Raw genomic sequence first — 18,012 nt, 5'->3', positions numbered from 1 at the left:
AAAAAAGAAGGGTGGACAGACAGCAGAGAAGAGGAACACCCTGGATGAGATGGATTGATACAATAACTGGGATGATGGAGTTTGGTGTGTCAGAATTAGTGAGACTGGCTCAGGACATGGAAGTACATAGGGTCATTATGTGTTTCATCGACTATGGAAAGGCATAGGGTCATTATGTATCTCAAGGGATTCAGTTGATAACATTCTATGACAGATTTGGAAGTAGAAGTGGTATCCACTTCCTAAACAACTTGCCTCTGGAAACTATGAATTTGATAAAGCTCAATAGTTGTAGAGGGGCTTGAGGCCTTTTTTTCATAGGGTCTCTATCAGTCATGCTCAACTCGAAGGCAATCAACAACAATGTCCTTTACAGTATACATTTTACACCTATGGCCTTGATACATCTGGAGTTAATTTTTGTATGTGGTGTTATGTATGGATGATATTTCAATTTTCTGCAAATATTCTGCTTTCTCAACATCCTTTGTTTAAATGGCTCTTTTTTTCCCCATTTAATTAAATTAAATGGGTCAATTTCTTTCTGAGTCTCAGTTCTATTCCACTGGTCTATGTTCCTATTTCTATAAAAGAATCAAGCTGTCTTTATTAACACTACATAGGTTTAAAATCAGGAAAGAGTCAGTGTTATATCCTCTCTCCTATGCTGAACAAATAATTTGGAAAGATGGACTTTATGAAGAAGAATGGGAGATTTGGAATGAAGGAGCCTGCTTTATTTATCAACAACCTGCTTTATGCAGATGATACAATTTTTCTTACTGAAAGCATAATTTGAAACACGTTTCACAGAATATCAAAGATTACGGCCTTCAATGTGGATTACATCTCAATATAAAAAAGACAACAATTTTCATCTCTGGAATCATAGGCAAAATTATGGTAGATGAAGAATAGATTGAAAATGTCAACAAATTATACAGGAATCCAGAATTAAGGTTGCATAATGGAGTGCATTCGGGGAAGGGGGATTGTATACCAATGAAGAAGTTTATTTTTTGCTTTTCGAAGAGAGGAGTGAACTGGGGGTGGGGGTAAATTAGAGAAAAAAGTGCAACAATGAATGAATTGAAATCCAAAATCTCTGTAAATGTTCATTAAAATTAATAAAATAAATTTTTAAAAATATAAAAAAAAAAAAAGAAAATGTCAACAAATTAATCTTAATTGGATGTTCAGTCAACATCCTTGGTAGAAGCACTTAGATCAGGAGATGTTTTACATTGGAAAATTAGGGGGGGGGTCGTCTCTCCAAATTAATGAGCAGCAGTGATGTCGGTTTGAGAACCAAGGTATGTCTCATTCATGTCATGGTCTTTTCAGTCACTTGCTTTGCATCTGAAAACTGGGGAGGGGGAAGGATGGCAGAAGAAGAATTAATGCCTTTGAGTTATGGTGTAGGAGAAGAGAAAGTGCAATCAGCATGCTCCTTGGAGGCAAGGATGACAAAGTGTCATCTCACATATTTTGGGCATGTTATTAGGAGAGTTGTTGTTGTTGTTATGTGCCGTCGAATTGCCTGCAACTCATAATGACCCTACGTACAACATCCCTAAACCTTCCTCTATCCTGTGCCAATCTTATTGTCTCTGACACACCTACCACCATTACACAAGTCACTGAATCAATCCATCTCATCGAAGGTCTTCCTCTCCTGTGCTGTCTCTCCACCCTCTCAAGCATGATATTCCTCTCCAAGGACTGCTCCCTCCTTGCAACATGTCCAAAGTGCATCAGACAAAGCTTCAGAATTCTTGCCTCCAAGGAGCAGCCTGGCTTCACCTTCTCCAGGATCATCTGTTCTCTAAGCAGTCCATGGTATATACAACACTCTTCTTCAACACCACATCTCAAAGGCATCAATTCTCCTTCTGTCATCCCTAGTCATTGTACAGCTCTCTGATGTATAGCAAGTGATTGCAAAGACCATGTATCAGGTACACCTTAGTCTCCAGACTGTCATCGTTGCTCTTCAGTAATTTAGAGAGGTCTCTAAATGCAGACTGTCCCATCACAATATGTCTTTTAATTTCCTGGATGCTGGTGCCAAAAGTGTATCAAAAATCATATGGAGCCAAGCAAACTAAAGCTATTAACAATCTCAACTCTTCACCATCCACCATGATGCTGCAAATCGGCCCAGTGTGAGAATCTTTGTTTTCTTGATATTGTGCCTCAAACCATACTGAAGGCTGCAGTCCTTGACCTTCCACAGCAAGCTCTTTAGGTCCTCGTCAGTTTCAGCAAGCAGGATTTTGTCATCTGCATAACACAGATTGTTGATGAGTCTTTCTCCAATCCTGATGCCACATTTCTCCTCCTACAACTCATCCTCCCGGATAATCTCTTTTGCGTATAGCTTGAAAAGTTATGGAGATAGGACACTTCCTTGGCGTACACCCTTCCCAATTTTGAACCATGCAGTGTTTTCTTGCTCTGTTCTGACGACTGCCTCCTGGTCCAAGTATAGGTTTCACATAGCATGTTATGTGTTCTGGAATTCCCATTCTTTTCAGAGTTAGCCACAGTTAGTTATTATCCACACAGCCAAACACTTTTGCATAATCAATGAAACACAAATCGACATTCTTATGGTACTCCCTGCTCTCAGCCAAGATCCATCTAAAATTAGCTACAATATCCCTAGTACCAGGACCCCTTGTAAACCTGTTCCAGTCGTTTTTGGAGAATCTTTAGCAGAATCTTGTTTGCATGTGATATCAATGATACTATTCAATAATTTCCACACTCTGTTGGATCACCTTTCTTTGGAATGGGAACAAATATAGATCTCTTCCAGTCAGTTGATCAATTGGTTGTCCTCCAGCTTTCTTAGAGGGCTGACAAAAGAGACGAAGATTCTCAAACAAATTGATTGGCACAGTGGCTGCTCAAAATGATGAGGATGGGAAAGATAGGCAGGGTTCAGTTAAATTGTTCATAAGGTTTCTATCATTTTTATTCTACTCAATGGCACCTAACAACAAGCACATGTAAATTTTAAGATCAGGAAATGTAAGTTCTCCTAATTTTTCCTTTCTTCAATATTACTGAGTTTTTATGAAGTCTCTTTCATTTTCATATAAAGTTGGTTATTACCTTTCAATCTTCAAAAAATAATGCTGTAATCAATAAGAGTGCATCTGAATTCCAAAATCAATCTCCATAATAGTCTATGTGTTTCCTACTGCCAAAGGGGCCCTTTAGAGTAGTGAGAGAAGATCTTCACCCTGAAACCCACAGTGTCCCTTTTCAGCAGGAAGTAGCTAAGAGAATACGCCGTCCCCTTTTCCTTATGACTCAGGGTGAAGTCTCTCTCAGGGAGGAGTGATAGGGAATGGCAAAGGACACACTGACAAAGAAGATTAATCAGAACTGGCTTTGACAAGCACTGTGGCATTTGGACAAGAACAAACTGGGAGGAGGGTAGAGAGAATAGTGCAACAATGAATGAGTGGAAGCCCAAAATCTCTATAAATGTTTATGAAAATTAATAAAATATAATTATAGAAAAAAAAAGGGAAAAAAAGAGAAAAATAAATAATGCTGTGATGCATTGTATTTCTAAATTGCTTTTGGTATTGCCATTTTCATTGTGTTTCCTATTCTGGCTGATAAGCATGGCATATCATTTATGTACATTTCTTTGAGCTTCATGTAGTTGTATTTTGTAGTTTTATTTGTGTAGGGTTTCTTAAATATGTAGTCATATTTATCTGAGTTATGCGGATGACACAACCTTGCTTGCTAAAACTGAGGAGGACCTGAAGTGCTTGCTGCAGAAGGTCAAACAAGGATTGCAGCCTTCAATATAGATTGAAATTCAAAATCAAGAAAACAAAGATTCTCACCACTGGGCTGATTGGCAGCATCATGATAGATGATGAAGAGATTGAAATTGTTAACAGTTTTAGTTTGATCAACTCCTCAGTGATCACTCTTGGTACTATCAGCCAGGAAGTCAAGAGACAAATTGCATTGGAAAAATCTACTGTCAGAGACCTCTCTAGAGTACTGAAGAGCAATGACATCAGTCTGGAGACTAAGGTGTGCCTGACACAGACTATAGTCTATACAATTTTTTTATATGCCTCAGAGAGCTATACAATGACTAGAGATGATAGAAGGAGAGTCGATGCCTTTGAGCTGTGGTACTGGAGAAGAGTATTGAATACAACATGGACATCTAGGAGAACAAACAGGTTCATCCTAGAGAGGGTGAGAGACCAGGTTGCTTCTTGGAGGCAAGGATTCTAAAGCTTTGTTGACATACTTTGGACTTGTTGCAAGGAGGGACAAGTCCATGAAGGGAGATGTCATGCTTGGGAGGGTAGAGGGAGAGCACAAGAGAAGAAGACCCTCGATGAGATGTATTGATTCAGTTATTGTGGTAATGGGGTTAGATGTGTCAGAGACAATAAGATTGGCACAGGATAGAGCAGCACTTAGGGCATTGTAGGCAACTCGACAGCACATAACAACAATTACAAGTTGTTGTTTGAATTACTATTATAAATGTGCTATTAAAAATACTGTTTATTTTTTCATCATTCTGCTTATTATAACAGAATAGTTAAATTGCTTTTTTCGGTGTTGACTTTGTTGAATCAATTTGATTTACTAATTCTCTTGTTGATCTTCACAATTTTCTCTATATAGGACGATGTTATCTATCAATAGAACTATTTTTACTTCTTCTTTGTCAATTTAGAAGCCTTCCCCCCCACTCTTTATTTTCTTATTGTTCTACCTAATACTTCTAATACAATATTGAGTTGTTGTTGTTAGGTGTCATAGAGTCAAGTACAGCTCATAGCCACCCTATGAACAAAAGATCTGAAACCAGTCACACTTCCTCACATACATTGCAGCAGTCACCCTGTTAATCCACCTGGATAAGGGTCTTTCTCTCCTTCACCAACCCTCCATGCTTCCCAACATCATGTCCTTCTCCCAGGAATAGCATATACTAGCAATATGTCCAAGGTATGATAGGCGAAGCCTCATCATTTTTGCCTCCAAAGAACACTCTGGCTGCACCCTCTCCAAGGCATATCTGTTCATTTTCTTGGCCATCCATGGAATTTTCAGTGCTCTTCTCCAACACCACAGCTCAAAAGCATCAATTCTTTTTCTGTCATCCTTATTCATTGTCCAGGTCTTGGATACATAGCTAGTAATCGGAAAGACTATGGCCTGAATCAGACACACCTTAGTCCTTAAAATTTTATCATTACTTTTCAATGATTTGGAAAAGTCCCTAACTACAGATTCTCCCACTGCAATGCATCTCCTTACTTCCTGACTGCTCATACCAAGGGTGTTAATTGTGGATCCAAACAAGGTGAAACTATTGATAGTTTCAATCTCCTTTCCATCCATCATGACATGGACTATTGGTCCAGTGGTAAGAGTCTTTGTTTTATTGATATTGAGACACAATCCATACTGAAGGCTGCATTCCTTGATCTTCTACAGCAAGTGCTTCAAATCCACCTTCACTTTCAGTAAGCATGGTTGTGTCCTCTGCATAATGCAGGTTATGATATCGAGTAGAGTAGATTGCCTGGTTTCTGTTTATAAAGAGAATGCCTTCATTTTTTTCCTTGATAGTAATCATTACTATTGGTTTTGTGTATATGCTTTAAATGATATTGGGGAATTTTCCCCCATTTCTTTTGTTGAGTGCTTTATCAGTCAAATTCCTTTACTTCATCAACTAAGTTGGTCATGCGGATTTTCCCTTTGTTTTATTGATATGATTGATAACACTGTTTTTCTAATGTTGAATAGTCCTTGAATACCTGATATGAATCCCACTTGATCCGGTTGGAAGATGTTTTGAGGTGTACTATTGCATTCTATTTGGTAGGATTTTTTGTTCATTTGGTTAATTTTTTTTATATCTTATGGTGGTTTACATACAAAGTTCATAATGTTCATATACATTGTTTTTCACACCAGACCTTTCCCATTTCCTTTACCAATTCCTCCCTTCACCCTTCAAATTGTGTCACCCTATGTTTAAGCCCCCATCTTGGATTCCCATACACACTCTACAATTATAATCCTATACAATATTTGTCTTTATGTAACTGAGTTAGTTCACTTGCCATAATGCTCTCCAGTCCCTCCCATATTAGGTAGTAATCTACAAAATCATTGCTCCTGTGTGCTGGATAGTATTCCATTGTGTGAATGTACCATCATTTCTCAATCTGTTCCATTGTGGTTGGTCATTTGGACAGTTTATATGTCCTTGTGGTGGTGAATAACACTGCTATGAACACTGGTGTACAAGTCTCTCTTTGTGCCTTAGTTCTCATTTTCTCAGGGTATATTCCAAGCAGTGGAATAGCTGAGTCATGTGGAATTTATATATCTAGCTTTTTGAGGAAATGCCAAGCTGCCTTCCAGAATGGATGTGCCATTTTAAAATCCCACCAACAACGTATAAAAATATTTGCATCTATGTTCATAAGGGAGTTGTTGTTAAGGGCCTCAAATTGGCTTTCACTCATGGTGACCACGTGAACAAGAGACTGAAACTCTTTCAAGCTCAGATCCATTGTTCCAGTCATTAGGTCAGTTCTTCCCATTGAGAGTCTTCATTTCTTTGGCTCACCCTCTAAGTTCCCCAGTATGTGTTTTTTCAAAAATTGATATCTCCTGACAGTATACCCAAAGTATGTGAGGTGACATTTCACTATCTTTGCCTCTGAGGAGCATCTTGGTTGTACTTTCTCAAAAATAGATTTATTTGTTCTTTTGCAAGGTCATAGTATATTCACTAACGTTTTTCAATGCCATAAATCAAAGTCTTCAGTTATTCCTTGGTTTTCCTTATTCATTGTCTTTGTTCCATCTGTTTTTTGTCTTACATTGATTTTATTTATGGCTTTTCTTGTCATTTTCTCCATTGCTATCTTTAAAGCAATGATAAAATTTTACTAAGTCTTTATCATTTTCCTATTTTATTTTGATGAGAAAGCTTATTGAATTTTTTGAGGTTATGTGCTAAGTAACTATTTTATTCTCAACTCTGAAACAGGTCACTTTTTCTTGAAGTCACCCTGACTTCAATTATGTAGTTGCACTTCTCATTCCTTCTTTTTGCTTTCTAGTTGTTTTCCTTTGTGAGCTGATACCTCTGATTCTCTCTCTATCTTTTGAGATTTTTCCAGTATTTTCTAAGTTTATGTTTTGGTCACTTTCCTGTTCCATGTTGTCATGTTTTATTTTTGGGGGTTATTTTTTTGGTGGTGGTTTTTTTCTTCTTCTTTTGACTTTTTAATTATTTTTAAAGTTATCTACTGCCTCCAAGATATTGTGATGTTTTAGTTTTTATAATATTTATTTTTTTATATCTGATAGTGGTGTGTGAACGTATTGCTTTACTTCCTAATTTTGTAATCCTTAATGTTTCACCTTTGATCTTTCAGATGGTGTGAAAGAGAATGGTGTTTTATGTGCAGGTCTTTTTACTGTGTAGAGCAGTAGCAGGCAGATTGGTTTGGTGTTTGTTGCAGTTTTTCTATCAACTAGCTGGAGTAGAAATGAGCTTTTAGTTTTTCACAATGGGCAAAATTTGTAAGGATTATCCTTAGCAGGATAATGCTATATGTTTTCAGATTGTGCCAAGGAAAAGATAAACAAAACAAATTGATAAAAGAAAACACTCAATAAACAAAAGCAAGATTAGACAGTAAAAGAAAATAGAGAAAAACAAAACTGAAAGGAATACATAGAAGACTCCAAGAGAGGGGTATGAAAAAGACAAAAATCATGAGTAAAATAGAAAAATAAAATAAAATAAAAATTTTAAAAAAAACAAACAAAGCACCCAGAAAGTTGTGGGAAAGAAATAATACTGTGGAGTAGAGAGCCTTGAACACCTAATTAGTGCTCTTGTTACTGTCATGTGAGTTTGAAGCAAGACATCTGATCTGGGAAAGTCCATCTGCCATTCTAGCAAATAGCTAGAGTCAAGATGTAAAGCTATGCCAGAGTTTTTACTCATCTGAAAGGTGCCTGAATCACCAAGATGTGAACCAGGTGAAGGGTAGCATCCTTTTTTAGTCTATGAGATATTAAATGGTGGAGAATCCTGCCTGTAACAGAGTTTCTGCTAACTTCAGAGGAAACTAGGCTAGATTGCCTGGGTAGCTATAGTGTCTGCCAGTGTAAGGAATGGATACCTAGCCAGAGATTCTTGGTTAAAGAGATAGTCAGTGCTTACTTAAAATGTTCAAGGATGGCACACTTTTCCGAGGGTGCACTGCTACAAGTGTGATCATGACATATGCCATGAAAGGTGCCTAATAACAGACAAAATCTTTGGAGCTAGTGCCCTTTCTAATCCAGGGACTGATTGCAGGCCATTCATGACACAATCCACCAGCTTCCAAAGAGAGTTTTATAGTTGAAAGCCATGCATACTTCCAGTGTGGGATACAAAATGACATAATCCTGGACTCAGCCAACTGAGATATGTTAGGGGAACATTGACATTTTTCTGGTAGCTCACAATGGGAAAGGAGAAAAAAAGTAACTCCCTTAATCTCCTAGAGAACATGAGGGACAAGAAGGGTGGAGATTGTCCTTTTCTTGTCATCATCTACCTACTAATGTTAATAATCAGGCTTCCGCACTGAGCAGACAGCTGTTACACGTGGCTATGCTGATGTTTCATTGTTCTGTGTTCAGTCTGTCTCCTTATTTGATGTTTTCATTGATTTTTTCCCCCTATTCTGTTAGTGCTTAAAATACTTCTTTGTCTTTTCTTTGTAAACACAAGGTTCTAGATTTATCATCTATGTCTATTATCTTTATATTCTAGTGTCTTTATTCAAGAGAGTCTGTCCTGCCACTTTATCCACCTTTATCCCCAGAAGTCTTTATGGTTTTCTTATGTCTTGATTTACTCTCTTATTTTGCAGCTCTGTGGACATAGTCTTAAGTCACAAGTGTTCCTAAAACTTGAGATTATATACTTTGTTTTAGGGGGTCCCTCAGTAGTGCAAATAGTTGAGCCCTAGACAAACTACTTGGAAAGCTGACAGTTTAAACTCTCCCAGAAGCACTGGGAAAGACACACTTGTCAATTTGTTTTCAAAAGGTTATAGTGCTGAAAAGCCTGTGGAGCTGTTTTTCTCTGTACCCTTGGGGTTGCCCTGAATCACAATTTACTTGATGGCAACTATCAACAAAACCGCAAAACACATTGCCATTGAGTCAAATTCTGACTCATAGCAATCCACTGGACAGAAAATTGGCTATAGAGTTTCCAAGGCAGTAAATCTTTATAGAAGCAGATTGCCACATCTTTCTGCCACAGAGATGCTGGTGAGTTCAAACCACAAGCCTTTCAATTAGTTTGACACATAACTACAGCTTGTTCCCCCTCTTTTTAATTAATATTTATTTTTCCCATCAATTCATTGTTGTACGTTTTCCTCCCTGCCAGTTCGCTTTCTTTTTGAAAAAAAACAACTTCTTACATTGTTATATAATACACTCAGTCCACTTTACTATGCAATTCTTATTCTGGACTTTTGTCAGGCAAATAATACCTAATCATATATTCCTTTAAACAGTTCTTTCCCTCATCTGTAACTAGAATTTTTTTAACAACAGTAACAAAGACAGGGTTTTTACACTTTAGTCCAAGTACCTTTCTGTACTTGAAAAGTCCATTTGGAGTGGCTCATGATCATTTAGAATTTAATTTTTGTCTTAAAATGCCGTTCTGTGTTTTCTCATTGAAAGGCAGAATTACTAAAACTTTTAAAAATTGGTCTCTTGAAAGTATACTAAACTTAAAGTTCCAAGACTAGCTATGGCAAGCAGTACTCTTTAATATGGATTTGTTTGTTTCTTTTAACCCTTTCATTCTCATAAAAACTATTCCTGTTATATTTTTCAATGGTCTTTTAGAGAACGGTAATAGACATTACTGTTTCCTCCTTTAACTATTTTCTGTAACTTTACTTGCCAGCTATATACTTAAAGTGGTCACATCAAAAGGGGAAAAAAGACTTCTTGAATCAGATAAAACTTTCTCCAAAAATAATAAAAGAGAACTCTTACCTAACATTTTATAGCAGAAAGGAAGACTTGGCTATCTGCACCTGTGCTTTCTTGCAGTAATACTTCTTGTTGTTGTGTACCTTTGAGTCAGAACTGACCCGTAGCTGACCCTCCAGCAGGATGTCAGAGGCAATAAATCACATGTTTTTCCAGTGGAGCAGCTGGTGGATTCCAACTAAGCACCTTAGCAGTGCAACTCCTTACCACTAAGACCCCACCGCTCCCTAATATAGTAGAATCTACTTTCCCATAAAAGCGGGAATCGACAACTCCTTTTCAGAAATTATTTATTGTCCATATTGTTTCAGAATAAATAAATACTGCAGAAGTTTACACGACTAAATTAATGATGTCATGTTCATTTTCTTAGCAATCAGTTTTCTCTTGACAGGATGTCAGGGCAAGCTTTTAAGATGTCCTTATAGAGGTGTGTTGTAAACAGGTAGAAAATATTGTCATATATGTTCCTACACTTTTTTTTTAATTATTATTATATTTTATTAATTTTAATAAACATTTACAGAAATTTTGGGCTTCCACTCATTCATTGTTGCACTATTCTCTCTACCCTCCTCCCAGTTTGTTCTTGTCCAAATGCCACAGTGCTTGTCAAAGCCAGTTCTGATTAATCTTCTTTGTCAGTGTGTCCTTTGCCATTCCCTATCACTCCTCCCTGAGAAGACTTCACCCTGAGTCATAAGGAAAAGGGGACGGCGTATTCTCTTAGCTACTTCCTGCTGAAAAGGGACGCTGTGGGCTTCAGGGTGAAGATCAGGTCCTCTACAGTTTCAGCAAGCAAGGTTGTGTCATCTTTGTAACATAGGTTGTTGATGAGTCTTCCTCCGATGCCACATTCCTTCTTAAACATCCTTACCTCCTGAACAATCTGTTCTGTGTATAGATTGAAAAGTTATGGAGACAGAATACATCCCTGATGTATTCCTTCCTGATTTTAAACCATGCAGTGTTTCCTGGCTCTGTTCTGAGGACTGCTTCCTGGTCCAAATGCAGGTTTTGCATAAGCTTATATTCTCCTCGACATTAACCACAATTCGTTGTGATCCACACAGTCAAATGCCTTTGCACAGTCAATGAAACACAGATAGGTATCCGTCTGCTACTCTTTGCTTTCTGCCAACGTCAATCTTACATTGATGATGATGTCCCTAGTGCCATGGCATCTTCTAAACCCAGTTTGTATTTATGGTAGTTCTCTGTCAATGTACTGTTCAAGTTGTTTCGGGATAATATTAAGCAGGATTTTGCTTGTGTGTGATATAATAGATATTGTATGATGATTTCTACACTCTGTCACATCATCTTTTGGGGGGGATGGGAGTAAACATGGATCTCTTCCAGTCACTTGGCCAGGTACTTGTCTTCCAGTTTTCTTGGCCCAATCTGGTGAGCACATTAGCACAGCATCTGTTTGTTTAAATATGTCAATTGGTATTCCATCAATTCGTGGGGATTTATTGTTTGCTAAGTCCTTCAGAGCAGCCTGAACTACCTCCTTCATCGCCATTGCCTCTTGATCATATGCTATTTCTGGAAATTCCTCTGTGTCCAAAATATGTGAGATAAAGTATTTTCCTCTTTGCCTTGAAGAAGATCTCTGGCTGGATAAACTCCAAGAGATCTGTTTCTTCATTTTTTTAAAATATCATTTTTTATGTTATGCTGGTTGACTTACAAAGTTTGTCTACATTATTTTTCACACTGGATCTTATGCATTTCCTTCATCCAAATCCTCCCTCCACACATTAAAATGTACAATTCTATGATTACTCCCCACCCCTACTCACCTCTCTGCTCCCAACATTTGCTGTTTGTTATTATGTGCCGTCGAGTCGTTTGGGACTCATAGCGACCCTATGCACAACAGCCCTAAATCCTGCTCTATCCTGTGCCAACCGCACTGCCTCTGACACACCCATCCCGATTACCCCAGTCACCGAGTCAGTCCATCGCATAGAGGGTCTTCCCCTCCTGCGCCGTTCCTCCACCCTCCCAAGCATGATGTCCCTCTCCAAGGACCCGTCCCTCCTGGCAACATGTCCAAAGTATGTCAGACGAAGCCCCAGAATCCTTGCCTCCAAGGAGTAGCTTGGTTTAATCCTCTCCAAGATGAATCTGTTTGTTTTCCTGGCAGTCCATGGTACATTCAGTACTCTTCTCCAGCACCACAGCTCAAAAGCATCCACTCTCTTTCTGTCCTCCCTAGTCATTGTCCAACTCTTTGATGCATAACAAGCGATTGCAAAGACAATGGCCTGTATCAGGCGCACCTTAGTCTCCAGAGAGACACTGTTGCTCCTGAGTACTTTAGAGAGGTCCCTAACAGCAGACTTTCCCATCACGATATAAATCCTCATACACATTTTACTAGTTATCTGTTTCTACCAAAATGGTCTTATACGGTATTTGTCTTTGTGGGACTGAGTTAGTTCATAATGTTCTCCGGTCTTTCCCAAGTTAGGTAGTGATTACAAATTCATTGTTCCTTCATACTGCTTAGAGTTACATTGTGTGTAAGTACACAATTTCCCAATCCATTCGATTGTGGTTGGACATTTGGGCTGTTTCCATGTTCTTGCAATAATGAAAAATGCCGCTATGAAAATTTGTGTACATGTCTCCATTTTTGCCTCAGTTTTAATTTTCTTGGGGTATATTCCAAGGAGTGGAACAGCTGGGTCATATGGAATTTCTGTGTTAAACTTTCTGAGGAAATGACAAACTGTCTTCCACTATAGTTGTACCATTTTACAATCCCAGCAACAGTGTATAAATGGTGTTGGCAAAATTTGAAAAGTAACTGCAGAAAACTCAAGCAAGATCCACACCTCACTCCATATACAAAAAACAACTCCAAGTTGATCATGGACTTCGGACTAAAACCAAGGACTATAAACTTCATTAAAGAAAAGCTTGGAAGAACTCTAGAAGTCCTAATCCACAACATAAACAGTCTTCCAAGCATTCTAAAAAATCTACAATCCGGAGAGGATAAAATAAATGACTAGAAACCTCTAAGAATCAAAACCATATGCACATCCAAAAACTTCTCCGACAGGGTAAAAAGAGAAGCCTCAAACTGGGAAAAAGTATTTGGTAATGACATGTCAGATATTGGACTTATATCTAGAATTTATAAAATACTTGAGCACCACAACAAGATAAAAGTAAACAACCCAATTGAATAATGAGCACAGGATATTAACAGACACTTCACCAAACAAGACATTCAGATGACAAACAAACCCATGAAGAAATGTTCAAAATCACTAGCTCTAAGAGAGATGCAAATCAAAACAATTATGAGATATCATCTCACCCCAGTAAGAATGGCAAAATGTAACAAAACAGTAAACATCAAATGCTGGCGAGGTTGTGGAGAAACTGGAACCCTTATTCACTGTTGGTGGGAGTGTAAAATGGTGCAACCTTTATGGAAGACAGTATGGCACTTTCTCAAAAACTTGCAAATAGAGATACCATTTGACCCAGCAATCCCACTACTGCAAATAGACCCCAAAGAAACCATAAGAGACACCCAAGCAGATAGATATATGCACACTCATGTTTGTTGAGGCTTTGTTCACAATAGCAAGGAGTTGGAAACAACCTAAGTGCCCATCAACAAACGAATGGGTAGAGAAGCTCTGGTATATTCACACAATGGAAAATTAGGCTGCATTGAAAAACAAGGAACTCATGCAATATTATACAAAATGGGTGACCCTGGAGGACATTATGCTGAGTGAGGCTTTGTATTTAAAAGTCAGTTGGGCCTGAGGGCTGCAGGCTTGGTACCAGGAGTCAAGAAATAAGGAGATCCAATGCACCGGGTAACTCTTCAGTTAGAGACCTCTCCAGACCAGGTCCTGACTGCTTAAAAAAGAGGCTTTCAGCCCACAGCTGATTAATAACTAAATCAGAAACCGCCAATAAGCTTACACTTCGTTGTTAACAAAATTAAAAATGCCTAAACAATTTACATCCAACTTTCAAGTAAATCAAAACCACTTAGCTTCCAGAATCCAACTGCTCCAAGCTGGAGATTCAGCCATAAGCAAGGCCCAAGTGACTTCTTTAGGGCTGAAAAAACTCAAACACCTAAAAAGGTTTGACCAGAAATATGTAAACAGCCAAATTATTTTCTCTCTCCTACCCCCCTCCCTTCTACAGCTTAAAAGGAGCTGATGCTGGCAATGGGATCAGAGTGTTTCTGCCTGATATTGGGATGTTCTTTGCTAGTCTGACCATCTGGCTCGTCTGTAGAAACATTGTTCAAAAACCAGTGACAGAAGATGCAGCACAATATAATTTAGAATTTGAAAATGAAGAACTGGTAAGTGTGATACATGCATCTCCCTTCTTTCAATTTTGAGGACAAGAGGTTGTATAACTGTATTGATAATAGTTAGCTATGCATAACACTTTATAATTGATGCTGCTGGGTATAAATGGTAGCAGTTACTGTTCATAGTGCACACTCATACAATGTTGGAAGATGGGCAGTATTCTTACAAGCAAGAAGAAATCACCCCAGAACATGTTCTTTTTACTATACCAAACTGTCATCTAATTTTAACATATTTTAAAACCTCATTAATATCTTATCATTACTGTTTTTAAATGAATCTGGATGCATTGTTGTGTTGTTGTTGCTTGTTGTTAGACTGTCTTAAGTAAATAGCAACTTGTAACTTTCCTAAATAGCAGAGTAGTATTTGTAGAATATCATAAACATAATTTTCATAGAAATAGGTTTGTAGGTATTTTATTGAATTTTTTTAAAAAATTATTATTAATTTCAAGGAAAAGTTACAGAGACTTTGGATTTCCATTCATTCATTGTTGCACTTTCCTCCCCTTCCGATCCTTCCCTCCAATACACTACCCTTTAGGAATACTAAAAGAAAAATTCTCTCATTGTTTTACAATCCCTCCCCCTAGGTCCACTCCACTATGCAGCCTTCGTTCTGAACTCCTGTCATGACAAAAAATCCCTAATCACATATCCCTTTTGCAGAGTTTTCTCCCTCATCTGTTTCAATACAGTATGCATTATTGAACCCATCTTTCTCAGTCTCCCCCCAACCACGATGTCAGTCCTGTTTTACAACAGCGGCACTGAGAAGTATTTGTCCTTTTGTGACTGAGATATTTCACTCAGCATAATGTCCTCCAGGGTCACCCATTTTGTATAATATTTCAGGAATTCCTTGTTTTTCCAATGCAGCCTAGTTTTCCATTGTGTGAATATACCAGAGCTGCTCTATTCACTCATTTGTTGATGGGCAGTTAAGTTGTTTCCAACTCCTTCCTATTGTGAACAAAGCCACAATAAACATGGGTGTGCATGTATCTTCTTAGATGTCAGTTATGGTCTCTTTGGGAAATATTCCCAGTAGTGGAATTGCTGAGTCAAATGGCATCTCTGTTTGCAACTTTTTTACAAAGCGCCATACCACCTTCCACAGGGGTTGCACCATTTTACACTCCCACCAACAGTGAATAAGGGTTCCAGTTTCTCCACAATCTTGCCAGCATTTGTTGCTTGCTGTTCTGTTAAATTTTTCTATACTGACTATGGTGAGATGATATCCCATAGTTGTTTTGATGTGCATCTTCCTTAGAGTTAGGTATTTTGAACATTTCTTCATGGCTTGTTTGCCATCTGAATGTCTTGTTTTGTGAAGTGTCTGTTCATATCCTGTGCCCATTTTTCTATTGGATTATTTACCTTTATCTTGTTGTGGTGCTCAAGTATTTTATGAATTCTGTATATAAGTCCCTTACCTGAGATGTCATTACCAAATACTTTTTCCAAGTCTGTGTCTTCCCTTTTTACCCTGTTGGAAAACTTTTTGGATGTGCATAGGACTTGATTCTTAGAAGGTCCCATTCATCTATTTGATCGTCTCCTGGTTGTAGGTTTTTCAGGATACATAGAGGACTGTTTATGTTGTGGATTAGGACTTCTAGAATTCTTCTAAGCTTTTCTTTAGTGAAGATAATAGTCCTTGGTTTTAGTCCTAGGTCCATGATCCACCTTGAGTTGTTTTTTGTGTATGGAGTAAGGTGTAGATCTTGCTTGAGTTTTCTGCAGTTACTTTTCCAATTTTGCCAACACCATTTGTTAAAAAAGGCTGTTGTTTCCCCACTTAACTGATTTAATCTTCTTGTCAAAAATAAGCTGACCATAGAAAGATGGGCGATTTCTGGGTTCTCGATTCTGTGCCATTGATATGTGTGCCTGTCATTGAACAAGTACCATGCTGTCTTAACCACCACGGCAGTGTAGTAGGATTTGAAATCAGGGAGTGAGATGCCTCACACCTTTCTTCTGTTTTTGGTAAGCTTTGCTTATTCGGGGCTTCTCTTTCCATTCCAAGTGAAACTGGAGATTGCCTTTTCCATCTCCTTGAAGAATAGGATTGGTATTTGTATTGGGTTTGCATTAAACATGTAAATTGTCTTTGGTATTATGCCATTTTCACAATAATGAGTCTTCCTATCCATGAGCAAGGGATATTCTTTCACTTCTCCAGGTCTCTTTTTGTTTCTTGTAGTAATGTTTTGTAATTTTATTTGAATAGCTCCTTTGTGCTTCTAGTTAGATTTACTCCCAGGTATTTAATCTTGTGATTAGCAATTGTGAAGGGTATTGTTTTACTCAGCTCCAGTTCTGTGTTCCTTTTTTCACAATAGAGAAATCCAACTGATTTTTGTATGTTAATCTTGTATCCTGCCACTTTGCTGAATTGGTCACCTATGTCCAGTAGTTTTCTTGCTCAGTGTTTAGGGTTTTCTAATTATACTATCATATCATCTACATATAGAGATAATTTTACCTCCTCTTTGCCATTTTGGATACCTTTTATTCCCTTCTCTTGTGTTATTGCTATCGCTAAGACTTCCAATACAATATTGAATAAGATAAGTGAGAATGGGCATCCTTGCCTAGTTCCCATTCTTACAGGGAATGCCTTTAACCTCTCCCCATTCCAAACCATGTTGGCTCTCAGGTTTGCATAAATACTTTTTACTATGTTAAAGAAATTCCCCTCTAATATTATTTTGTTGAGTGTTTTAATCAGGAAATGGTGTTTGATTTTGTAAAAGGACTTTTCTGCATCAATTGATAGGATCGTGTGGTTCTTGTTCTATGTTTTTTAATATGATGAATTACATTGATTGCTTTTCTTATATTGAACCATGCTTACATATCTGTTATGAATCCCACTTGGTCATGGTGAATTATTTCTTTGATGTATCATTGGATTCTATTGGCCTATATTTTATGCAGGATTTTTTCATCTATGTTCATGAGAGATATTGGCCTATAGTTTTCTATTTTGGTAGTGTCCTTTCCTGGCTTTGGTGTCAAGGTTATGTTTGCTTCATAGATTGAATCTGGGAGAATTCTATCTTTTTCTATTTTTTGAAATAGTTTACATAGAATTGGTGACAGTTTTTCTCTGAATGGTTGGTAAAATTTACGTGTAAAACCATCTGGTCCAGGGCTTTTATTGGTTGAAAGTTTTTGTATTACCTTTTTAATTTCTTCTTCTATAATGGGTCTGTTCAAATGTTCGGTTTTGGTTTGTGCCAGTTTAGGTGGGTTGTGCATTTCTAAGTATTTGTCCATTTCCTCTAGGTTTTCATATTTGTTTAGGTATAGCTTTTCATAGGATCCCACAGGATATTCATCCACTTCTACCCCCTCCCTTCACATCTATCTCCCTTTCACCAGCCCTCCATCTAATAACTTCTATATGAAGCTTCCATGGCTTCTGTGAATTCAAACACATCAGCTGATGGTAGTTCCTTATGTTGGGATCAGTGTCTCTGAAGTTTAGTCGCAATATTTATCGGTCAAAGCTGATGCAT

At 37.8% G+C, this 18,012-nt stretch overlaps 1 protein-coding gene across 1 annotated transcript in view; it reads left to right on the top strand.

The window, feature by feature from the left end:
• PIEZO2 (piezo-type mechanosensitive ion channel component 2) overlaps nt 1-18,012 on the top strand; it is a 731,335-nt gene that overhangs the window by 235,176 nt on the left and 478,147 nt on the right. Inside the window, exon 4 of the mRNA XM_006897012.1 lies at nt 14,302-14,464. Within this exon, the coding sequence (XP_006897074.1) occupies nt 14,302-14,464 (163 nt within the window). The remainder of the gene's footprint in view (nt 1-14,301; nt 14,465-18,012) is intronic.

The sequence above is a fragment of the Elephantulus edwardii genome, unplaced genomic scaffold (assembly GCF_000299155.1).
Source record: "Elephantulus edwardii isolate Elephantulus edwardi_28Jun2011 unplaced genomic scaffold, EleEdw1.0 scaffold00196, whole genome shotgun sequence".
Lineage (NCBI taxonomy): Eukaryota > Metazoa > Chordata > Mammalia > Macroscelidea > Macroscelididae > Elephantulus > Elephantulus edwardii.
The sequence above is the reverse complement of the archived record's forward strand: the minus strand, read 5'-3'. Positions and strand labels throughout refer to the sequence as shown.